The 24825-nt window shown below is 47.7% G+C and overlaps 2 protein-coding genes and 1 pseudogene across 4 annotated transcripts; all 3 read right to left on the bottom strand.

Annotated features, from left to right (window-relative positions):
* Positions 1-432: 432 nt before the first annotated feature.
* KAT14 (lysine acetyltransferase 14) lies at positions 433-19291 on the bottom strand. 2 transcript variants are annotated; one of them, XM_032103120.1, is made up of 10 exons: positions 18737-19291; positions 16918-17036; positions 13623-13744; positions 11778-11959; positions 10832-11251; positions 9382-9953; positions 8734-8870; positions 8049-8224; positions 4759-4949; positions 433-2249 (listed from the first exon to the last, which is right to left on the bottom strand). In XM_032103120.1, the coding sequence occupies exons 1-10, from the start codon at positions 18990-18992 to the stop codon at positions 2076-2078; spliced, it is 2349 nt and encodes a 782-aa protein (XP_031959011.1). In that variant the 5' UTR covers positions 18993-19291; the 3' UTR covers positions 433-2075. The 2 variants fall into 2 exon arrangements, with proteins under 2 accessions (XP_031959011.1, XP_031959012.1); XM_032103121.1 differs by having other exon boundaries at positions 10832-11248.
* Positions 5100-5247, bottom strand: LOC116442314 (annotated as a pseudogene).
* LOC116441353 (protein PET117 homolog, mitochondrial) lies at positions 19178-22974 on the bottom strand. 2 transcript variants are annotated; one of them, XM_032103129.1, is made up of 3 exons: positions 22838-22974; positions 22328-22395; positions 19324-19409 (listed from the first exon to the last, which is right to left on the bottom strand). In XM_032103129.1, exons 1-3 carry the CDS (start codon positions 22931-22933, stop codon positions 19340-19342), a joined length of 234 nt encoding a protein of 77 aa, XP_031959020.1. In that variant the 5' UTR covers positions 22934-22974; the 3' UTR covers positions 19324-19339. The 2 variants fall into 2 exon arrangements, with proteins under 2 accessions (XP_031959019.1, XP_031959020.1); XM_032103128.1 differs by lacking the exon at positions 22328-22395 and having other exon boundaries at positions 19178-19409.
* Between the last annotated feature and the right edge of the window lie 1851 nt (positions 22975-24825).

Raw genomic sequence — 24825 nt, 5'->3', positions numbered from 1 at the left:
GAGATGCAAGGGCTCAAAGGCATTTAATCACTTCACTGCCTTTGAGGATCTGGGGTTAAATGAAGGACCTGGATAAAACAAGCTGTCTGCAGCACAGCTGCTATAACACCATCTTCACTTGGCAGTCTCCGAGGAACAAAGGCACAGAGCAAGATGGTTCTCAAAATCTTCACGGTCACCTTTGAGAACACAATGCAGAACTGGTCATCTTCTTCAGACTATTTCGTATCTCCTAATTCTGTCTGGAAAGCAGGAGCCTGCTAAGGCCTGCATGTGTGTGGCTTCTGTGGAGATGGCCAGCAGGGAAATGAGGAACTTCTTGCCTTGGTCAGCTGCCCACACACATCCTCTAAAGGCCGTACTGGAGTTTGCTAGATTCCAATGAAATAAGATGATGGAGAGACACCTTAACAAACAGTATGACTACAGGCAGGCTTTTCCAAGGGAAGGGCTTTAATTCCATTCATAAAGACATATATTTCTTTTCTTTCAAAGTCCAGCTAACTCATAACATTAAGAACACTGAAAATTTTCACGTAGTCATGAAACAGGCAGAAATGTGCATGGACGTTCAGGCACACAACCCTTGGCTGGGCTGGTTTCCCCTCCCACTACCACTGGTTTTGTGTTGGCGATGATGTACGTTCACTACACAAAAACGTATTTTGTGTCCCTTTCTCTTCTGTTACCAAAATGAAGACTCCACTAAGGCAACTACTGCTACAGTCAGGCAGCCAACAGGTACACACAGTAGATTAAGGACAAAGAAGTCACATTTGGTGTGTAGCTCTCTGTGGGCTTGATGTGAAAGGACCATCCAGTGGATGTGAGACGTAGTTAAAATGCACAGACTGACCTTTGGTTAGTGCAGCTTTCTGTGCATCTGCACTGAAAGTCAGGGAGGGAGAGAAGATGCTACACTGTGAAAAAGGACAAGAGCCACTACCAGAGAAACCCTCTGGGGTTGTATTTTTTAATTCTTGGGTATTTCTATTTATTCTTTGCTCTCCTCTTTACTGATACTTAAGAGCCTTCCAAGAACTGGATCTGGCCCACCTCTGCCCTTTCCTCCCTCCAGGCTGCAAGCAGATTGCTTCTACAAATCAGAGCCTGCATTTGAAACATCCCCACTGACTTTTGCTCTGGGTTTCTTCCAGCCAGAGCACCTGTAGCAGGAGGAGGTAGGTGCTGGAGCCTGTGAGGCTGCTCTGTGGTTAGAGGTGTGCCCAAAGGGCTGATCTGTAGACCAACAACTGGCAGTGAGGTGGAAAGATTCCAAAGAGCTGATTTGGCAGCTGTGGTGCCCTGCCTTGCCTAGACACAAACCCACCTGACACCGTTCCTGGACACAAAACACTGCGCGTTACGAGAACTCCACACTGAGCACAGGGCAAGGAGGGGAAGGGAAGGCAGCAGGGAAGGAGCAAAACAAAGGTGTCTCCTCTGAGCCTTGTACTTGGGATCACAGGAATCCACACGCTCTTCAGTACTGCTGAAACATGGTTCCAGGACTACTGATACGGCATGTGTAGAACTTTCCTAAAGTCAACACCCAGCTACAGGCACCAATATCTTACTTCCCTTCAAAGACTCAAGACACAGTTCCTAACAAAGCAATCAAACCACAGAAACACGGAACGGTTTAAGTTTAGGTGTTCATTTTTGCTCATAAACAGAGACAAAAATCCTGCAACATTTTTTGGACAGGTTTCAAAACTTGAAATCCATGGTGCCCCTCTGAAGTGAGAAACATTTTTTTGTATGGTATTTTTGTTTGTTTGCTAATGAGGCTCTCCAAACTAACAGTGGCAGGAAAATTCCCCATAAGCAATTTTCCAGTGGTTTCAGTGTATCCCAGTTGGCATTTCCAGGCCTCTCCCCTTGGAGCACAGGAATCAATCCTCTTGGATTGCATTTTGCACACACAACATCGCACTGTTGACATCCAAAGTCCTAGGGATAAACACACCAGCATGTTCCAGCTCTCTTGTGGCAGCCAACATCCTCCACCGAAAGCTGGGCGAGTTTTTTCAATGGATTGGGCTTTTCCCAGCTCCCCAGACACCGCCAGCAGCTCAGCGCCGCAGCCTGAGGAAGAAGGCGTGCTTGCACTCCTTGCTGTCCAAGGGGTAATACTTGTCATAAAAATCCAAAATGTACTCCTCGGTCTTAAATCCAAACTTCTGGTAGAGCAGCATAGCAGGGTTGCTTGCAGAGACGTGAAGGGTGACGTCCTTGCCCATGCAGGTCTGCCAAGGGAGGGGGGGAGGAAAAAAGAGATATCACTGCAAGAGAACGAGACAGCCTCTGGGGGAATGCGGAGGTGAGGAGATTCATCAGCTCTGGGATCCAAGGTACTGAGGAAATGTGAGAAAAGTCACAGGCCCCGACACAGGAGTTACCACACATAGCAACAGCAAAGGGAACGCTGCTGCTGCTCCTCCAAGCCTTTGTTTCTGGGAAACGTGGATTCTCTGACAATGAAAGTAGGTTTGGGATTATAATTTGTCATCTTTCCATTGTCAATTACTAAAGTAATTGTTAATTAAAAATAATCTTGGTGTACAGCACTGATCTCAAATACAATGGCCTGAAGAAAAGACAAAACATGCCAGAGGATCAGGCTCTGCACTCCTCCCTGTCAGCAAACAGAGCTGAGCTCTCTGGGACCGCCCGAGCACCTCTGTGCTGTCATGCTGGAATTCCTGCCTATCCCACCCAGCTCCTCTCCCATCCTTCAGGGCACAGCACTCACCTCCCGAGAAGGCAGGAAATTCAGTTCAGACAGCAAATTAATAGCATGGTTGAAGTTACCTTGAAGATCCTAAATTATTCTAACCAGCAACACCCTGATAAAGATGCTGAAATAATTTATTTTCTGCTTTCATCAAGTGTTTTAACAGCATTCCATGTATATTGAGTATATCGTAACTCTAAGTGGGAACAGTAATACCCTCTAGGAACTCTCCAAGACAGAACATTCAAGAGGAAAATTCTCAGAGGGATTTAAGGAGGAAAAGAAAAAAAGACATAATTGGAAGCTGTTTTGGGGGAAAGAAAATTGGAAGGAGATCATTAAGAAAATGCAGTTTGGTCCTCCGGGCCAGATGCGTGAGAGGGTAAATTCTGACAGCAAACCAGCCACCACCATTTGCATCAAAACATTTTCCTGTTAAATTATGCTGTTCCCAAGAATTCAGCCCCAGACTCAGCACACTGATCCCAAAGTTAGTGACCTACCCTTAATCCAAACAGTGCATCAAAGTGTCTCAGGCTCCAGAGAGGAGACCCAAAGCCCAAGCAGGCTGCAAAGCAGCACCTACAGCCTGGAGACTGAGGAACAGAAGGTCACAACCACCGTTCACAGGACTAAACCCCTTCTACCACCGTCAAGAGAGTCAGCAACAGCAAAATAAGTAAAATGTGAGCCAAAGCTACAGTGCTGATCTCTCATTGCTAGCTCGTCTAATCAGCCTCAAATCTCTCAAATGCGCTTGGCTTTCCTCAGTGAAATTTCATGCTACTCTACCTGCAAGCAGGATTAGGTTAATTGATGGGATACATCCTACAAAAAGGTGTGAGGATTTTCCAGGTCTGACTTGCCAACTCCAGCATCCCCGTTCTGCTGGAGAGAGAAGTCTCTGGGAGTCCACCTGCTGGATCCCTGCAAACCTTGGCGCCTGTTCCCACTGGGTGTTGACATTTCACATCAACAGAATGAGCTGAGGGCAATTTCCTTCAACACTTCACACAGAGCTGCCTGGGAAATGCAAGGGGTGAGTTTAAAGAATATTGATTAGAGGCCTGTGTCAACACTGCACAGAGCTGTGCAGGTAGCAGTTACCCTCGGGCAGCCCAGGAACGGAAAGTGCTTTTCCGAAGCACGGATCACTTTCCCCAAGGTTCTGCCAGCACTCCCTACCTTGCTTCAGCCAAATAAGTAAGAGGAAAAAACAGTTTCAATGGTGAGTTTTTGTTAGTGCAGCCCATCTCGACTACAGCAAATTAAGCAATGTTTCCCATTGGCAGCTCTGCCAAGAGAGTTCAGGGAGTGGCAAAACTGTGGTCCTAAAGAGACAGAGTTGGGCTCTGTAAAGGACATATATCTCCATCCTTACTTAAGCTGCCTTTCCTGCAATTTAGTTCAAGAAAGTCAATGGAATGAAGGCCACTTTAATAACAGTATTAATTCAGAGATTTAATGAAGTTTAACTCCTTTAATACCACCTGTTTAGTGAGCTGAGATTGATTTTCCCAAGTGTTCCTGTGGAACAAGGCCCAGTACAAGCCAGTTTAAACAATGAGGTTGCAAACAGGTTCTCTTTATCATTAACTCAGCTGTATTTGAACCAGAGTATAAAAGTGAAAGTTTTGATTGAGATCAGTAAGTGATTTAATGCATGGAATAAACCTTCAGGAGTAGCCAAGAAAGCAGCAATAATTCTAACTGACCCTCCCCAGTCTTACCTCATTCTCTCCTTTAAACCCCCCATTTACAGTATTCCTTTTACACAACTATTGACCACTGAAGAACACAGAGTAAATCCCAAGACAGCTGAAGTGTGCAGCATCCCACTGATTCTGAGGACACAACCAGGATGGTTGTTTTCCTAAATACATTTTAACTTCCAAAGTAGAAGCTACTTCCTCCCATAAACATTCACACAAAGTGTTCCTGCTCTCTAGTATCTGCATGTGTGCACACAAGGAAGAAGGCAGAGCTGGTTCTTTGGCAAATTCACGGGATGATTTCATTACCTGGATAAGATGGTAAATCATGAAGGTTGCAATACCAGCTCTTCTCCACTCAGGGTGCACCAACAGAAAAGATATGTAAGCTTCGTTGTACTTCACATCTGGCACCATAAAGCCAAAGGCAATGATAACTTTCTTGTAAAGGACGACAACGCTGAAGTCTGGATACTGCAGGCACTCTGACAAATCAATTCCTATGGAGAAAGAGAGAAACAGCAGTTGGAAGCATTGCAAACAGAAGTGTCAGGGAAATCCAGGGGCTTAAGGCTTTTTAGAAATAATCCCTTCTTTTTACCTTTATTTCAAATCTCTGATAGCAAGTGATTACAGAATCACAGAATAGTCCAAGGCCCCTGCTAGAGCAGTCCTCTGTTACTACAAATTATGCAGTCAAATTTCCCACATTTTGGGAAATCCCAGGTATCAGGACACCCAGAGTGCCTTGGGAAAACCAGCTGCCTGATCCTGGTGTTTCCCCTGCCAGGTAAGTATGCAAGGGGAAAGGAGATGATACAACAAAACAGCCAAAACAAGATCTGGTTACTTAGCAGGGAAGCTTGCATGGAAAAACTGGCAAAGCTGATTTCCTTTCAAATGACTCAAGGAGGAAACTGAAACTCAACTCTCTTCAGAAGCAGCACACATGAAACTGGACTTTAGCTTTGGTAGCATTACCTGCCTATGGTTCCTATCTTTTTTCTCCACCTTGCCTGGAGCTCTTACTGCTGTCTCTTGTGCACACTCAGCTGGTTGTGGAGCTGCACTGTGAACCTGACCACAGCTTCCAACGCTATCAAAACACTTGCTTTTAGCATGCAACTTCTCTAATCTGGGGCACGAAATAGCCTCTCAGGCAGTGGTGCTTCTGTGAGCCAGAGGCTGGACACAAAAAGGGGCTGAGAGTTTATTACTTTGCCTCATCACCCTGCTGCAGCAGTCCTAGAGCACCCCCACAGCATGTCAGCACCAAGCAGTGCAGTTCGAGGCACTGACTGCCTGGCAATTTGTGTGGACAGACCCCAATGAGATGCAAGACACGGAGGAGGTGTGCCAGAAACGCTTGCTTCAGCCTCAAGTTGGCAGCTGCAATATATTTGGAACACGGGGTAATGAAATAGCAGAGTGTGTTTTCCAGTAATCACTCCTGATGAGATGCAAGACTTCACAAGGCACCAGGCAGGAAAGAAGTGAGTGAGTTATTTTCTTGCTGGAGAGTCGGTTGGGTGGAGCAAGGCGTGGGAGGAATCGATTGGCAATAGGGAGCAGTGTTAATTAAGCCAGGCTGCTGCTGCCTGCGGAGTGCCTTGCAGCGTGCCTGGGCAGGAGCACTCATTGCCCCGGGCACTCTGCAGTGGCGCAGTTTTTCCTGTAGGAAGATGCTTAGCTCAGGATGGTTCACCCCCAGAGATGATTCCCGCTAGGAAGAGGTTTCCTGCTAGGGCACCAAGGCACAAGGCACTGTGAGGAACAACACCAGGGAATCTCTCTTCATCAGTCGTTTGCAGTCACTACCTGCAAACGTGGTTCTGCCTCGGGAGAGGCAAGAACAGCTCTGAAAGGAAGGATTTGGAGGGACAGAAGAACTGAGTGCTGGTTTAATGATGCTCGCCCAGCTACATATCCCTGCCCACCACCCCCAAGCTGTACCAGCATCTTTGCATCCAGTCTTTACCTCCCAAAGCATCACCTCCTCACTTCCCTCTCCTAAAACCAAGGTGCAATAATCATATCCCAGCCTCGGAAATTTTTCACCATGAAAAAGATTTCACCATGTTTAGAGACTGATGGGAGTGTCAGCTTTCTGACTTAATGATGAACAGTTCACAGTTGGGTGTAACACACCCATGGCTCCTTGTGTTAAATAAAACAGGGTGAGTCCTGAAGAACTTAATGAAGGTGCAACCCAACTTGGCCAGAACTTCAAATGCATTATCAGGAGAGGAGAGACTATGACAAAGCGGTTCAGCCTCTGCTGGGATTGCAAGTGTCTCTCACGAGCTCTAAAACAGCTTGTGAAAGGAAAGGTGTGCCAGGTTATTTCCCCCCACACTGTACAATTTGCATAATGAGTAGCACAAAGAGCTCCCATCCTGACTGCAGCATATGGGCACTGCTGAACTACAACCCTGCTGAATCACTATCTGCAAATCAAAACACAAACAGTTACCTGGAGTAAAGGTGTGTACTGTTTGTACTGGGCTTTTCTAAATTAGTCTGCTGCATTGTTTGCTGATCAGAAGCTGATACATGAACCAGATGAACATCCCTATTATTATTTCAGAAGAACTACAGACTGCGGCCTCGTAACTGCCCCCAGAAAGGGCAGCCACTGTCCCCAAAGAGCCTGCAGTTCCAGAAATGACACAGAAAAATTCAAACCTAATCTTTTCCATACCTTGTAAATACTGAGGCCAGGATTGAGGAGACAAAAGGACATCGCAGCAGAGCCTGCAGTTTTAAGAGCAATTCATAGAATGACAGAATGGGCTGAGTTGGAAGGGACCCTCAAGGATTATCGAGTCCAGCTCCTGGCCCTGCACAGGACAGCCCCAAGAGTCACACCATGTGCCTGAGAGCGTTGTCCAAACTCATGTTGGGCTGGCTTGGTGCTGTGACCACTTCCCTGGGGAACCTGTTCCAGTGCCCAGCCACCCTCTGGGTGAAAAACCTCTTCCTGATATCCAACCTAAACCTTCCCTGACGCAGCTTCAGAGCTGTTCTCTTGGGTCTGTGGAGTCCTGTCACCACAGAGAAGAGACCAGTGCCTGCCTCTCTGGCTTCCCCTCCTGAGGAAGCTGTAGGACATGATGAGGTCTCCCCTCAGTCTCCTCTCCTCCAGGCTGAACAGACCAAGTGACCTCAGCCACTCCTCATACAAGTTCCCAACTTTGACTGCCAAGATATCCAGCTTATGGCTGCTAGGAAGAAACCCTCTCACAAAGGTATTGAGCAGTAATCTCTGGTATAAAACTGTTTCTTTCAACCCCTGATTCTGCGAAACATTTCACTGGATGCTTAAGTTTAGTTAACTACTAAACTACCAGACTACTCCTATTGGCACCTATTTTTGTAAGTACTGTGCTAATTAGGGCCTAATTGCCCAGTTCCACATGATCTCAAGAGACAAGGGCACTAAACCCACATCTCCACCTCAAATGCATTCCTGTGACATCAGATAATGGGTTTCTAAGAACCAGCCAGACACCAACTGAAGAAAAATTTGGCCCAAGAACATTTTTGTTCTGAATAAAACCACTTCCTTCTTAGGAACCCAAGCACTGGAGGAATCTTACCAGGCCAGAAGAATTCGTGGCACATGGAGTTTATAGTGGGGATGTGATTAGGGCGAACATAGCAGTAATCAATGGGTGCTTCTGGCTCAGCCTTCCAGTTGAGATCATTCCTGTGTGGATTTGCCCGGATTTCTGCCAGCAGCCTGAGTTTTGGGGGCTTTGTCTCATAGTCACGTCTGCCAGGAACGTGAAAAGGAAACACAAAAAGCAAGTGAGCAACAAGAACTGCCACTGCAGCTAAATAGGTACTGCCCATAAAATATTTTCTGACATGCTCAACTTAAGAAAAAAAAAAAAAAAGAACAGTCTTCCATTCATGTGGGAAAACAGCCCCCAGCTCAGCAAAAACACCCTTGTGCCAGAGGCCAGGACACTTTCTGGACCCACATGTCCAGCCAGTCTCTCCTTACAGCATGAGCAAGGAAATCACAGTTCTGACCCAAAAGAGGTGCAACTTGCATTGAATGGCTACAGCAACGCCCTCTCTGCCCTTGCCCCCTCTTGGAGATTCCCCTTCCCAATGCAATCCGTTTCACTACTCAGCTAAGCCAAACACTATCCCTTCAGGGTTACCATGGTGCACTGGGTTGTACTTTGAGGAGGAGTGAGGAGCACTGCCCAAGAAAGGTGTCCTCTCCGTGGGCTGGCGGTGCACAAGCCAAGAGCAAGCTCAGACCCTCTGTACCTGATGTAGGGTTTAAGGACACGGGAGGTGTAAGGGCTGACAATACTGTGGTCTGTCAGCAGGTCTTCTGAGCCTACCAGGCGATACAGAAACTTGGTTGTCTGCTGGCGATATCCCTTCGTGGCCGGCAGCATTGTCTGGATGCACAGAAAAATGCAGAACAATTGCAGGAAGATCAGTCAGTGATTTAACAAGGGAATCGTATGGAGGGAGAGTAAGGGCCTTTCAATATGACAGGATGGACTGGACCATGATGGTCCCACTTCTGTACCCTGCTGTGCACTCCCAAATTTGGTGCCCAAACCTAAAAGTGCTGCAAGTCCTCTCCCTCCTACACACACGAAAGAGCACCTGCCTGTTTGGGTACGTCCAGGCCTCCACCATCAGCATTTGGGCAGGGCTGGAGTACAAATACATCGACATTTGTGGTGCTGACACTGATAGACAGCAGTGCTGCACCAGCATGTCCCAGGAACAAAGAGACTCAGGAGAGCATTGGTGGGGACACAGCCCCAAGCCAAAATGAGTCTTGTTCACATAATCCTTTTCACTTTAGGAGTCAGATACCCTCAATGTGACACTGCTGTATACAGCAAAAGCTTTAAAATAACCTGTGCCAAATGCTAACTTAGATTTGGGAACACCCACCTGGTATCTGTCCAAGATCCTGAAGTCCTGGCTAGTAGTTCTGTACGTTGCTTGCCCTACTGGGGACCTGGAGACACCGCCTTCTTTCGCTCCATAAATCCCATCAACCAGGAGCAGTGCAGCATTCACAACCTGGTCCAAGTCAAAGAGCGGGAGTCCTCTTTCCCTCTTGGCCTGCCTGACCAGCAGCTTGCGCCTCAGCCTCCGGGCCTCTGGGGTCATGCTCAGAGCATTGGGACAGGCTTCCAGTCTCTTCAGCAGCAGCTTTTCCTCATAGATGCTAACTGAGGTGTGCTTGGGAACTCTGGGTTTAGCATCCTTCTCCAGCTGTGGCTTCCCCTTGTCTCGTCCTCTCACCTGCAAGGGTGTGTTTGACTCCTCAGGATCTTCACTGTCGCCTTCCATCCGTTCTGTTTTTTCTTCCTCACTCTCCACCTCTTGCTTGATCTGCTCAGCTGTCTTCACTTTTTTTCTGCTTGCTATCATGGTGCTAGCACCAGCTGTCCCACTGGGAGGGGGCACATACTCTATTCCTGGGTCTATGACTCCATCTCCTTCCATCTCCTCATCATCTGTAGAACAGATCAAAATAATCCAGGGGAAAAAAATAATCTAAACATCAAAGCCCCATTTCAAAATGGTTGTCACAGCATTTTTCTGCTACAGAAAAATAATGTGGGTTTACCCAACACACCTCATTTTCTGTGTACTCCTGGATCTCCTGATTTTGGACAGGAGATGCTGTAAAGAGTCCCATTTCAGGACAGAGAATCAATCCTGCTCCTAAAGTGTCTTGTAGTTAAGTGTCTGGAAACAGAGCCCCTCCTGAGCTGCAAGCTCATGTTCTTTGAGGAGCGTTAAGCTACTGAAAATTCCCAAAGACTGGGGATCAAAAGCTCAAGCTGGTGAGCTGTATCTTCAGCTAGCATACCCAGGAGAGGTTCTGTCCTCTACAGAACCTCACTATTCTTCCTGTCACCCAGAAGTCTGGCTTCTTAAGGAACTAACAGCATTCAGCCTGCATCACTGCTTTGCAATCTTGCTGAAATTTAGCATCCATTAATCAGCACGTTCAAACTTATAAAATACTGGGACATTACCATGGGAATAAAATTTCTCCCATGAAAAACATTTGAGACAAAACTAGAGTTGCTATCTAACAGGGTAATCTGTGTTGCAGTGAAATGCTTATGCTGAGTTGTCCAGCAGTTGCTGTGTGAAATCTACCCACTGTTTATTCAGGATTCCTCAAAAAAGGGTAATGGGGGTTTCTTCTGGCCTTAGAAGCTGGTGATACAACTGTGGAAAACCAGTCACAATTAAGACAACAGAATACTGCCAGCTACTTTCCATCTCATTTTGAAAGGATCCTGCAGCTCACTGGGAGCTTCTTTCTGTAACATCTTCCTAGAAAACTACACCACTAAACGAAACCCATGGTGGCTCTTACCATGGAACAGTGCCTGTGGTGGCATGACATCCGGGATGAGATCAGCTTCCGAGAGCAGGCTGGGAGTGGCTGAGTGTGAGGCGGGAGTGCCGGGAGCAGAGAAGTCCAGGGATGGGGATGGAGAGGGGCTGGTCAGAGGCGTGCGGTCGGATGAGCTCAGGGAGGAGAAGTCGATGACCTCTCCTTTCTCCAGGACGATATCGGGCCGGCGGCAGCGGCTGCTGAACTTCACGGGAGTGGAGGAAGTGCTCCGGTCCAGGAACCCGGCCGCCTCCTTCTGGGCTCTCCGAATGTCCTTGGCTTCCTGAGTGCGAGACCTCTTCTCCTTCAGCTCCATGGCTGACTCCACTGGATTGCGGCTCACCCGCTTCCGAAGGCCTTCCACAGTAATGATGGGATCCAGGGGCGGCTTGGAAGCTGCTAAAGAAGGAGTTTGCTTATTCTGACAGATGCTGAGCTCCTGCAGTCACTGGATAAACACTACACAGTCAAAAACACGCTGCCTACAAAGATGGGTTTCCAATGTATACAAGAAATTCACTCTGGGACATGTAGCATTAAGCCAATGTATGACTAAAGCCTCATTAAAGCCCACATTTTATTCCTCTACAAAGAGGAGAATTTGCATCTAGTGACAAAAGATAAAAGACAATCCCCAGGGTAAAGAAAAGTGGAGAAATTGTGGATTTCAGCTAAAAAACCCCAACCCAAACCACTCTGCACAAGCCTCAAAACCCTTTAAATCACCACAATGCAAAAAGGTAATAAAATAGAACAGGCTTCTTACACTACAGTACACGCATCAGAGTTCTCTTCAGTCAACCATTACAGCAGAACAAACCAAGGAACTGTCCATGCACACAACACATGGTTTTAACTGAACTTTCCTCACATCTCCCAGCTCTGGCCCAGCAAGGAATCTACACATTACTGGGGAAAGAGTTACCTTTTGCCTTCAGTGCAGATGCTGACAGCTTCTCTCCTTCAGGTTTCAGCGTTGGGGGCTTGTTATGAACCAGTTTCCACCATCCCGGTTCTCCAAATTCCTGTGCCCCTGAGCGAAAAAACAAGGGGCTCCCCACAGAGAGACAGCCAGCAACTGTGCTCCACCATGTTGAGGTCTTTTTCCTGTGGTGGAGAGAGGAAAACAAGAGTTGGGTCCCCACTCACCAGCTGTGCTTCCATCCTGGACAGAGTGTTTCTGCCACTGGCACTGACACACACACACACTGAACTACTCCTGAAGCACTTTTTTGGCCCCTTGGAGACAGGGAGCTGCATTCAAGCCCTTCATTCTGCTGGGCAGTGCACTCTTACTGGGCATCTGAGCACTTTTTGTTCCTTTAGGAACTGGTCACAGGGCCAACTAAGATGTCACTTAGGGAAGAGGTGAGAAGAAATACTGAAGAATTGCCCTTGTAGCATATAACTGAGGTACTCCCTCAGACTCTGGAGAATCAGGTTCATGGTGCACAGCATCTCAGGATTTCTTCTTGCCCTTGCACCCCCTCACCAGCAGAAACTTCTGTACTTGCCAAGGCTTGGCTGAGTTGGTGTTCACTGCTGCCCAAGTGCTGCACTTACACACCTTGGGGTACTGAACCTCAAAGGTGGGGGATCACACCCAGGTGCCTCAGCTCAAAGTCTGGAGTGCTACAGTAAATCTGGGTTAGCTGCACTTCAGTATGCCAAGGAAGAGCATTGCACGGCTTGTACCACTACACACATGGTTCAGCTGTCTCTGTTCCATCAGTGGCTTGTCCAGGCAAGTGGGAAGGCTGTGTCTGAGGCCAGGAATCACTCTCTGAATTTTAATCAGAGCAAGGAGAGCCCAGTTCCCAAGACAAGTCTCAAAAGGCAGCAGCAAACCCTGGGAGGTGTTGGCTTCCTGAATGAGGGACAATGGGCCATCAGCTGCCCTCCTGTCAGGGTCCCTGTGGCTTCCAGAGAGGACAAATGCCAACATTTCTGAGAACAGAGCAAGGAGGCTCAGACAAGCACTGAAAGCAAAGCCAAAGACCAAATGTGGTTAGGAAGAAAGGCCAGATCTTACAATAGAGAAATCCGTGGGGAAGAAAAGAAGCTGTGAAGTCAATCAAATCTACAACTTCCAAGGATTGCCCAGCTCCTTCCCTGCCTCCACAGCACATGCATTAACAGGGAGGCTTGGGTTTGACAGCTTCATCATGCTCAGAAAAAATGAGCTGTTCACCTGGAAAATGAAGGCTGCCCTTTATGAGAGGGGTTCCTACTCTGACAGTGTCTTTACACACACTGAAAAACATTTCAATTGTTTAACACCTACTATGTAAAAGTCATTTCATTAAGATCCAAAACAATCTAAAAGGTGAGGCTCAGTTCTTCTTGAAGAACTTGGTCCTTGCAAGCTTTGTAGCCAAGGAACGTAGCGCTTTGCTGGACCTATTTTTGTCCCTAAAGTTTGGCAATACCAGGATTAGCTCACCCATTGTGACTGTTTAGAAAAACACAGTCTTTGCAGGTTCAGATGCTGCCTAAAGGAAGATAAGAAATAATCCAAAATACATGCATTTGTATTGCTTTTGTGTGACATTCCTGGGGTTGTTTTTCCCCAGTAAGAAATGCTGATTCTTTCTCAAGTGTGACCCTCACACCTGCATTCAGATTCTCAATATTAAATCCTCCCTTTTTATCACTTGTAAGGCTCAACAGAGATGTCACCAAATTAGCCAGGATTCTTGTCCATCTGTATAACAGGTTTTGATTCCTTTGGCTCACCAACCAGACCCTCAGGGAAATATCATGTCTTTACCTGTTTCCTAGTAAGAAAGTCCAGTGTTTCTCAATAAAAGCACAAATGTCTTCTTTCCATCTGAAGTACCCCTGACGGCCCGTTCCTTCCAGAGACAAGTTGTACATTGCCAACATCACAACCTGCAACAGAAAGTGTTGGACACAAGTGAATCCTTTCTGCTTTTTCTGCTCAACAGACCCCCCACAGCTGCCACACACACAAATCTTTGCTCCTTCATAAATATCTTGTTTTTACAACATCTCATACGCAACTTCTGCAATCCATCTTCTTCCTGGTTTCATGCTGCCTGTTCTTGTCTTTCTATTGTTAGATGCACATTCTTCCAGAGATTTCTCCATCCCAGGGGAATAGCAAGCTGCCTAGTTATGCAGGTTTGTGCTGAGACACAAGAATTGTGCAGCTGTTGTGTAAATGAATTACAGTACAGCTGGGGTCTGAATGTAATGTGGAGGTAGGGAAACAGTGTTTCAAATTAAAAAAATAAGGTCAGAAGTAATCCCGCTATCCAATACATCAGAAACATTGTGACAATGGTCTTGCACACACTTCACAACTGAATTCACTCTGACCTCTTACATACCCAAACTATAGAGCAGGTTTGAAAAATATCTCACCTCTTTCAAGTAAATCCTAGGTGACCAATTGTTAATTACATTTACTTAATTAATTTTAATTAATTTATTAGAACTAAACTAAAATCAGCTAGGCTGGGATCACCTTTCAACAATCACACAGCCTCGGTTTGGCACTACTTCCAACAGGGAATTCACCCTCAGAGAAATCTGAAATGTGTTTTTCTTAGGGAGATGGGTCGCCTCACAGTGGACCTTGGCTTTCTGGGATACATTGTCAAAGATGTCAAAATGAGGAAGTACAGACAGCTTTAATGTCCCCTTCACTCTATTTCTACCTCACAACCCCTCTTAGTTTGACAACCAGGATTTTGTGGGTTTTAAAGTCATGTGGACAGTGTCTCAGGACGTCAAAAATAATTCTCTTTTCAACTGGCTAAAGATACAGATCTGTTGAAGCCACATACTGTGAAAAAAATCCAGAAATCACTTTCCCAGTATTTCCTGCTTCCAGTAAGTTAATTTGACCAGTTCCCTCAATTCCGCTTACCCAGAAGCAGCAGCAGCAGCTTTGGCTGCTGGAAGCCCAGGGAGGTGGTCACAGATTTCTTCCTCACCCATTTTCATTTTGTCTGCCCCTTCCCCATGGCACTCTGAAGAGACTTGAGCATAGTGCCAGCAGCCTCTGCTTTCCCAGTCTGGAACTTGGTGAAACTCTGCCAGTCTGCCAGCACAGACCCCTACACCAACCTTTTTCCCTGCACTGGCCACCATGAGAAAGCAGTGCAGGAGTTACAATCCGTGTTCCAAATTACCTTATATGATGAAAAGGCTGAGTGCCTTTTGAAAGGCCAACAAGGCTGATATTTTCAACAATCAGACAGCTTGTCCTCAGGACAAGTGGCCTCCTGAGCTGGTGGATGGGGACAGGGAACAGAATACCCCCCAGTGATCCAGGAGGAAGCAGCTGGTGACCTGCTGAGCCACTTGGATGCTCACAAGTCTAAGGGACCAGATAGGATCTATCCTAGGGTGCTGAGGGAGCTGGCAGAAGAGCTCACCAAGCTGCTCTCCATCATTTACCATCAGTCCTGGCTCAGCAGGGAGGCACCAGATGGCTGAAGGTTGGCCAGTGTGACACCCATCCAAAAGAAGGGCTGGAAGGAGGATCAAGACAACTCCAGGCCTGTGAGCCTGACCTCGGTGCCTGGCAAGGTTATGGAACAGATCATCTTAAATGCCATCACTTGGCACCTACGGCTTGGATTTAGAAGGGACAGGTCCTGCTTGACCAGCCTGATCTCCTTTTAAGACCAGGTGACCTGCTTGATGGATCCAGGGAAGGCTGTGGATTTTGTCTACCTGGCCTTCAGCAAAGCCTTTGACACCATCTAGAGGGGCCCAGACAGGCTGGATCCATGGGCCAAATCCAACAATAGGAGCTTTAACAAGACCAGGTCCTGCACTTTGGCCACAACAACCCCCTGCAGCACTGCAGGCTGGGGACAGAGTGGCTAGATAGCAGCCAGGCAGAGAGGGACCTGGGGGTACTGACTGATGGCAGGCTGAACAGGAGGCAGTGCATGCCCAGGTGGCCAAGAAGGCCAATGGATCAGGAATAGTGGCCAGCAGGACCAGGGCAGTGAATTATCCCCCTGTACTCAGCACTGGTGAGGCTGCACCTTGAGTGCTGTGTCCAGTTCTGGGCCCTTCAATTTAGGAAGGATGTTGAGGTGCTGGAGCACATCCAGAGAAGGGCAGCAAGGCTGGTGAAGGGTCTGGAGCACAGATCCTACAAGGAGCAGCTGAGGGAGCTGGGAGTGTTTAGCCTGAGAAGAGGAGACTCAGGGGAGACCTTATCACTCTCTACAACTGCCTGACAGGAGAGTGCAGCCAGGTGGGGGTTCAGCCTCTTCTCCCAGGCAACCAGCAACAGGACAAGAGGACACATCTTAAGATGCATCAGGGGAGGTTTAGGCTGGACATTAGGAAGAAACTGTTCACAGAAAGAGTGATGGGCATTGGAGTGGGCTGCCCAGGGAGCTGGTGGAGTCACGGTCCCTGGAGGTGTTTAAGGAAAGCCTGGATGTGGCACTCAGTGCCATGGGCTGGTTAACATGGTGGTGGTGGGTCATAGGTTGGACTTGACAATCTCAAAGGTCTTTTCTGTCCTAGCTAATCCTGTGATTCTGTAACATTCCGTGAGACAACACACCATTACTGTCCCGAAGGATGCAAACAGATGTTATTTTGATTACTCAGGTGTGCAAATGATTGAAACAGTGAATTCCAGCAAGGACTGATGCTAGTGCATAAGCAGCCAGGTTGGAGCTTTGCATTCACGGAGCTGGCAAGCTTTCTATGTTGCCACCTCACTAATTTTACATTTTCTTATATACAAAAAACTGTTCATGCCTAGCAGCCAAATTGCATTTATTTTGCTTTTGCAAACCTGCTTGAAGACATGAACTCATGAGCAATACACAGAGAAGGAAAAAAAAAAAAAAAAGAAAAGGAATGTGGTTTGTATGATTATCTTCCAATTTCCCTGCCAAATGTTCAAGTTCTCATGTGCAGGCAATCCTCAGCTAACTAATTTCTGAAGTTCATGCAAATTTATTACCAATACCTGATCCTCCTTTTCCAGGTAGCATACACACAACAAACAACAATTTCAGAAAGTCCCACGGTTGTTCTGCTGGCACAGATATTTCACTTACTTGTTGCCATGTTAATCTCAGACGTTCAAATTGCTCCTTCCCATCTTCTGAGCAATCAGAGCAAGTAAATCTGAAAAAGTTATCTCCTTTGAGGTAGCTGAGCTGTTCTCTCAGTTGACCTAAAATGAAAAGGCAAAAAATCAATTTTTTTTTCCTTTTATAGGAAAAGTGCTGCAAAGGCAATTTGGATTTCCTCCAAGATCACATTTGTCTGAAAAAAAGCGAGAGAGCCACCTGTAAACCCCCATGCACCCAAAGTTACAGGCTCTAATTCTGTGTTTCTGCAGCAGAGGAAAAAAAAAAAAAATCACATTAATCAGGGCTTCTAAACTCACCAGGAGTTAATTTACACAATATGATAAATTGAAAAATGACATCAGGGGACAGGGAAACTGTTATGACTTAGAGTGCTTTTGAAAAGTCACACTCAAAAGCTGTTTCTCTACAAGGATGACATCTCTTGTACTGTGTAACAACACCAGATCAAGCATTTTTAACTTATGGATGCCTTGCTTCTACAGTGAATTGCAGAATTAAAGTTGCAACTGTGTCTGATGGGGGGAAAACCCCCCACACGTGGTAGGTTAGGAGAATATCCAAATGGCAATTCAATGTACAAAAGTGATTATTTGCCTGAGCACGTTGGCAATTTTCACGAGTGACAACTGAACTCCCCAGAACTGAATGATTAGGAAAGAGCACAGTATCTCCCTTTTGCAGCTGTTTACTCTCCACATTTGTACGTGGCTACTGTTGCTTTGCAACTGGCCTTTTCTGCTCCTTGCATTTGTTCCACAGCAACTGCGAGAGGAACATATTTGTAAAATAAAACAAATGTAGTGTTCCATCAAGTGCTCCTGCATGAGATAGCTCATGCCACCTTTAACTCTGCTTCATTTTTTAGTTAATACTTTTCAAGTTAGTATTTCCCTTTACTGTGTAGCAATTTAATAGTCTGATGCTGGTTTCATTAAAACCAACACGCCTTGAGAAGAGAGTTTTACACTATAAATTTTGGCAAATTCTAAGAAGGCAAAAAGGGCAGCTCTGGAATATCTGCAAGGCAGGTGCCACCTAAACAGTTCCTTATTTCTAACCACAAGCAAACAAACCAACAAACCCCCCAAATCAAACCAAACAAAAAGCCCCCCACAAAAACCAAAGCCAACCAGTGCAATATCTGGCTTTTGGATTTAACAGATCAGATAATCCAGGATTTAGAAAGTAAAGCTGTCTATTAAATTTCCAGCAGCATTTATCTTATATCAGGTGTCAGAGCAGAGGCATCTAGTTCTGCAGCTTGCTCCAAACACCCCCCCAGAGCTGGCTGCTGCAGGCTGGACATGTTTCCATGAAAGCCGGCTTAAAGTCACATTATTGGGAAAACATTAAGGTTGAGATTTAGCCATATGCTCCACAGATGTGACAAATCAACAGGAAGGAAAAAAAAACCAGTAGTAACACCATCACAAGGTCCTTTTCCTTCCCAGAGCTTTACAGCAAGGGTCATTATCTTTATCTGAGTGAGCAGAGAGGTCAGGTCGCTTGGCCCAAGCCCCTAAACAGCTGCAAGAGTTGTGAGGGTGGGCACATTTCTGAATTTTAATGTTCTCTACTAATGAAAGAAGATAGTTTAATTTCCTTACGGAGAGCACGAGCCCTGGACACACACAGAGCTCAGGGACTGAAGTGTCTAACACATACCCTGCCAAGGCAGGATGGGGTACAGCCAAAGCAGCTGTAAAACAGGAATGCAGGACAGCACAAACACCTTGCAAACACCCACCACAGCCAGGCACGACACAACTGGCAGCCTTACTTGCTGGGATCCACTTCTGGCACTTCTCACAGTAATAGGACATCTCCTCCATCCAGGATGCTTCACCCTCATCGCTGTTCAGGGAGTCCCCGCTCTGGTCATGTGATAAATCCACAGAAGCCTGGTCCTCGGACTCCACGATCAGGAGAGTCTCCCCTTCCACCTCGCCCTCCTCCAGGCCCTCGGAGGTGGAGGTCCTGGTGGCTTCATCGTCGTGCCGGCTGAGCAGCCCGCTCATGTGAACGTTGTTGGCCATCCTAGAGGGAGCCTGCAGAACAACGAGCTGTTCCTCCCTGCCTCCAGTGCATCCACAGGGGGATGTGCCACCGCCAAATCTGCACAATCCAAGTACCAATCACAGAGGAAAGGGGCTTTCGTCTGCCCTAAAGCTTTAGAGGCTGGATTATAACTTACACAAAAGTCTTTCACAGATTACCTCTGTTTGTTAAAACACCTGCAAGAAGTGAGATGCAAATGACCTCCAAACGTCTTTAATCAAACCTCTAAGGAGCCAGGCCTGTGCCTAGGACTACTGGGAACGTTTTTCCATTAGCGCCTTGTCTCTTTCTTCCACGAGCTGCTTTGTCAGAGCAATCTGCTCTTCTAACAGGCGAATGTTCTCCTTTTTCTGGTTCTGACGCTCAAGATCTCTGATAACGCCACTTCGCAGCCTCTGAAAACACAAACGACAGCGTTTATCACAGCCCGGGTGATGCTGAACGGCATCAACCCCACCCAGGCTTCACCCCTGCTGCAAGGCTGTTCCCTCTGCTGCCTTTGTCGGGTCTTTGCCACAGCAACTTCAAGTGGTTGGAATCTTCCAACATCCAATACCACTACAGCAAAAAGTGCTTAATTTGCACTCACTTCAGGTGGGTGGGTTTACTACGTGACAAAGCTATTGAGCAAATAAATGCTAAGAACCTGTAATTCCCATGCCAGGCAGGATGGATGGGATCTGAAAAGTCCTGTTATCTCTGACCTAAATCTCTACCAAATCCTAATAAGCTCCTCAAAACTTTTCTGCTTGGAGGCAATTTTGTGACAAAATGGAAACTATTTTAAGAAATACTGGCATGTGTCTTTGTTTGCTTCTTTCTTTCTGCTTTCTTTCTGCTCATCTTAATCTTACAAAAATACCCACAGCCTGCTTATGCCAAACTCTTGAAAAAGCAAGGCACTTCTTCCAAAAAATCCCCTTTACCTAAATGTTCATTATAGATCATGACATGTAAATATATAACATATATAAAAATAAATACATAATGTGCAACACACACAGTAGCTTTCAACCTGGGCTGCAAGCCCTGCAATGGCTGTAAAAAGCCCTAAGAAAATCCCAGCTGCTCTTTGTTTCCTCCCTATGCTTCTTTTCCTCTTACCTAGACATTTTCACTCACATTGATACTTTGATAATCAGGTAAAAGATCAGTAATTTATTCGACCCCTCTGAATGATGCCAAAATGCACCTGCAAATAATTTAACCTGAAAGCTGACCCTAAAGTCACTTGAGAGGATGTGTGTGACTATTATTTGACAAATTATCACAGGCCTTTATTCCTCACCTAGCATGCCAATAACTGCACACTTCAAATGCAAGCATTTCTCCTATCAAGATCAAAACAGAAAGGTTTTGTTTAAGAAATAACTTTATCTGGTTAAGAAAATGCACAGACACATATGTGAGCCAATAACCAAAATTCTCTCCAGAAATTAATCTAATCAAACCAGTTCCTTCCCATCAGCTTCCATCAACTGAACTCAGGCTACAGATCAGTAACCTGAAGCTGAACACAAAGGTCATAAACTTATTATTATATTACTATTAGTTAATAACAATAGAGATGTGGGGAGATACAAGGTAACTGAACAATTACACCAAGAAATGTAATCCTTTTTCCTTCACAAAACACTGCAATCTTTAAGATGGTGGATGTATTTACTTTGAAAATGCACAGTTTGCAAAAGACACCTTTACAATTTGAGTGTCACAAGTGACAAAGACTTCTGAAAACGTTCATCTTCGCACCTTTCTCTATTCTTGGAAGCTAGCCCTGCTGGTCTTCTGCAGGCATGACAAGCATGTGAGAGCTCAAATCACTTTGGGCCTGGCACATCAATTTATAACAGTCAAAAGTTTATTAATCTGCATAAAGATAAACCTGAAATAATCTCTACACCAGGACTGTAAAATATCCGCATCGTTTATTTCCACTATGTTATCTAAATAACTTGATCTGTTGAACTTGAAGCCATTACTGCCTGACTTGACCATGAAAAATTATAAAAAGAAAATCTCGGATTTGATTTATAAAACATGAGCTTTGAGCCTTGGCCCTTCTGAATACGTATGAGCCAAGGATTTAGGTCAAAAAGATCCACGATGTTTAGGTGTCCCACTGCAACATCCAAGGGTGATGTTTATCCTGCAGCACATGTTCAAAGTACAAGTGCCATTAATTGCAGCTGAAGTTCAGTTTAGCAGATATTCCTGCCAGATCCTCGGTGGCTCAAGGCAGGCACACTGAACTAGAGAGCAGCCAGCTACAAAAATGTAAGCTTAGGGGATCTACCCAGCACATCCATTAGCTCTGGCAAGTGCAGAGCCATCACTGATTGCCACTCCAGGAGACCAACCTTCCTCTCCTTGCTCCTGCCTGTGCCATTCAGAGTGTTCTCCAACTCCTGCTCACATAAATCTGCCTCTTTCCTTACACAGACCAGTGTCCTCCTCCTCCTCCAAATTCCATCATTCTCAAGCACTGACAGAGACAACCTCTTGAGGGGAAGAAAACAGAATCTTCTAATTACAGAATGTGTCATAAAGCCCAGGCAACAGCCAGCTGAGCTGGGCTGTGGACTGCTGTAGTGGTTTGGTCCAAAATACTCATTACTTATTTACCTTCTGTGAGATAAGAATTAGGAGAAAGCAAAGCAGGCACAAAACTTAAAAGGGAATTTGAACTCTGGTGTTCTGTAACTTCTGACTGCTTCAGTATCATTTAAGACAGGGTTTTTCTATATGCATTTTCTAGATTTTTTTGTATTTAAGTGGAAAAGGATCAGATGCGTGCCCTCATATCAGTAACCCCTTGGCTCATCAGCAGGGTCCAAACCAGCACACTCACTGCCCACACAGCACACCTTTACATAACCACACAGCTTTTAGTCCCAGCAGGATTTCTCTACATTAGGATTTACCATGGTCAGACCTGACACTTTTGACTGTGGGCTATCTTGCACACAGGCTGCCTGCCAGGAATTCCCTGATTTTTGTAAAAGTAGAACAGAAAACCTCCCTGTTAAATTACCACGTGGTGTTTCTGACAGCTTGCACTGTGCCTGGCCTGGCAGAACAAGAACGGAGCCGGGGCAGGGGCACGGCACAGCACAGCGCTGTCTGTCCTTCAGCAGGGTGCATTTGTGAGGCTGAGGAAAAACAGGGCACACCAGTGGGACAGCACAGCCAGACAGGGGAGAGCCCTGGGAACACTGCCAGCGTAGTGGCCTTGGCCTAGAGGCTGCAGGATTACATCCTCCCTGCATGCTGGCTGCTGGGGAGGGAGGGAAGCACCTCCACCGAGTCTCACCTGGGGCTCCTCGCTGCTCTTTGCCCCTGAAGGGAAACACACAGGACAGCATTAGGGAGCTGGTGCAGCTAGAAGAGCACGGGAAGCTCTTTTAGGTGCCAAGGCAGGAAAACGTGGGGAAGGGATAGCTTGTGGAGAGAGCACCATCGGGGACAGCGCAGCCGAGGCAGCACCAGCGGGGCAGCGCTGGGCAGATGCAGTCCGGCCTCTGGGCACCGGCTGAGGCGCGGGCAGGGACAGGGAGCTGCGGGAAGGGAGGGATGGATGGATGGAATGATGGCTGGAGCAGGGACACGTGGGGCTCCGTGCGGGTCCGCAGCGCGCACGGGGCGGGGCTCGGGGCGGGCGGGGCTCGGGGCGGGCGGGGCTCCGCGCAGAGCCCGCGGGTGGGGGCGGCGCCGGTCAGGCCGCCAGGTGAGGGGGCGGGGCCTGCCCGGCCGGTGGGCGGGGCCGCAGTGAGGGCCGGGGCAGGGCCGAAATCGCCACCTCCCCCCCGCGGCCCGCACTCACCTCCAGCTCCCGGCGCTGCTGAATGTGCACGGCCGCCACGATGGCGGCGGAGAGCAGCGCGGAGACGGCCAGCGCCAGGCGGGAGCCCCGCGACATGGCCGGCGGGACCGCGGCGGGTGAAGCGCCGGGCGGGCGGGGGTGCGGGAGAGCGTGAGGCGGCGCGCCCCGCCCCCGGCCGAGCGCCGAGCGCAGCGAGCCAGGCCGGAGCAGCCGAGCGCCGATGCGGGGCGGGGCGCGGCGCCGGGAGGCGGGATCGGGAAGCGGCTGCTGGAGCGGGCGCTGCTGGAGCGGGCGCTGCTGGAGCGGCTCTCGCGCTCCTCGGGGCTCGAGCAGGGTCCTCGCCGTGCTGGGGCTGCGCACTCGCACCCTTCTGGCCAGAGACTCTGGCGTGGGGTGCTAAAAACGGGCCTCTGTTCCATCAGCGCCACCGGGGAGTGGGTGCCCAGCTGTGCCCAACTGTGCCGGTGTCTCCCGGCGCTCCCTCTGGAGGGGCTGTTCGCTGGAGTTTCCAGCCGACGTGCGCCTGCATTTCCAGTGCGGTCGCAGCTCTGGAACACGAACAAAAGGAGGTTTCTTCTGCGTGCAAGAAACATTTCTGGTTTTGTTGAGTGAAGACCACCAGTTCTGCACTTTCCTCGCCCAGAAATCCCGAATTGCATGGGAGAAGCAGCTGGAGAAAGCTGCTCTTCAATTGTTTGGTTTCTTCTCATTGTTCCGTGTGTGGCCCCAAGGCCTCGTGTTTGCCAGTTTTTTGTGCTCCGAAGACAGAATTATTCCTCTCCCTGGGGGCTTTTCCCTGGCACCCCCTCGCTGAAGTATCTGAGCAGACAGAGGCTCAGTCCTGCTCCTGAGGAGCAGAGAACCTGTCAGCAGTCACCATCCACTGCCTCGCCACCCAAATTAGCCACCAGAGGTACACAGGAGTGACTCCTAGGAATGTATCACGCAAAAGGATGTCTGGTGGGGAGGTGGGGTTACACCACAAGGAGAAGGTCAGGGAACAGCCATTCCCCATTTCCCACCGCCAGTGGGTAACAAGCTCAAGCCAAGCAGGAGAAGGTTGAACCATGTGGGAGTGAGCTGGGGAAGTCATTGCTCCAGTCCTTCAGAAAACTACCCGTGCAATCAGAAGGGATCTGTACAAATTCCTGGAACACCCTTGATGTCTGGATGCTGTTTTTGTCTCATGAGCTCCCTAAACCACAAATGAACACCGAGGTGGGAGGTTTATTATGACAGGTGTAGGCTTATTCCTGACTCCTTCCTGTGCTTTTTTTTCTCCAAGCATCTGCCACAGCTCACTGCCAGGCAGGATGGTGGGGCACAAGGAGTTTTAACCTCAGCACACAGTCCCTGTCTCAAAATCAGGCTTGGCTATTTCCAGATAGAGCCTAGAAGAGTTACAGAGCAGTTACTGCTGGAATATACCTGGGTCTCATCCCCAGCCCTGTCCGCAGTGGGAGAGGAAAACCAAACACATCAGGCTGATCCCTCCTCATTGTAATCTTTTTCATCTCTCTGCTGAATGAACATGATTAAAATGAAAGGTGAAATTAGTGGGAATGATAATATTTCAATTGAGTCTAATGGTTCTGCTCACGTTGGTGTGTTTACTGTTATTAGGGTTTGTGCTTAAGTGCTTGTAGTGTGTCCAAGGCCACTGGAGTGCCAAGAACAGGGTCGAGCCAGGAGCCTGGTGGATGGGAGCCAACACAGCGCCCTTGGCACTGGGGAAGGGTGCAGCTCCCCCCAAGTGTCCCTACCCAACCCTGTCATTAATCACTGGAGGGGCTAAAATCCCCAGGCAGGGAGCATTCAGGCTGTGCTTTCACAATCTTGGCTTCTGCCCTGCTGGTTCAGGTGTTCCTGCTCTCCTCCCTGCCTCCCAAGGGCTGGGCCTTGCTGAAGGGCTCAGCTCCCCTACTGTGACCATGCTCTTCTGCTTTGCCCCCTTTCCATGCTCTGGGGTGCGAGGGGATCTTTTCCAA

Source organism: Corvus moneduloides, chromosome 3, assembly GCF_009650955.1.
Source record: "Corvus moneduloides isolate bCorMon1 chromosome 3, bCorMon1.pri, whole genome shotgun sequence".
Classification (NCBI taxonomy): Eukaryota; Metazoa; Chordata; class Aves; order Passeriformes; family Corvidae; genus Corvus; species Corvus moneduloides.
Note: the sequence above shows the minus strand (reverse complement) of the source record. Positions and strands in the feature narration are given on the sequence as shown.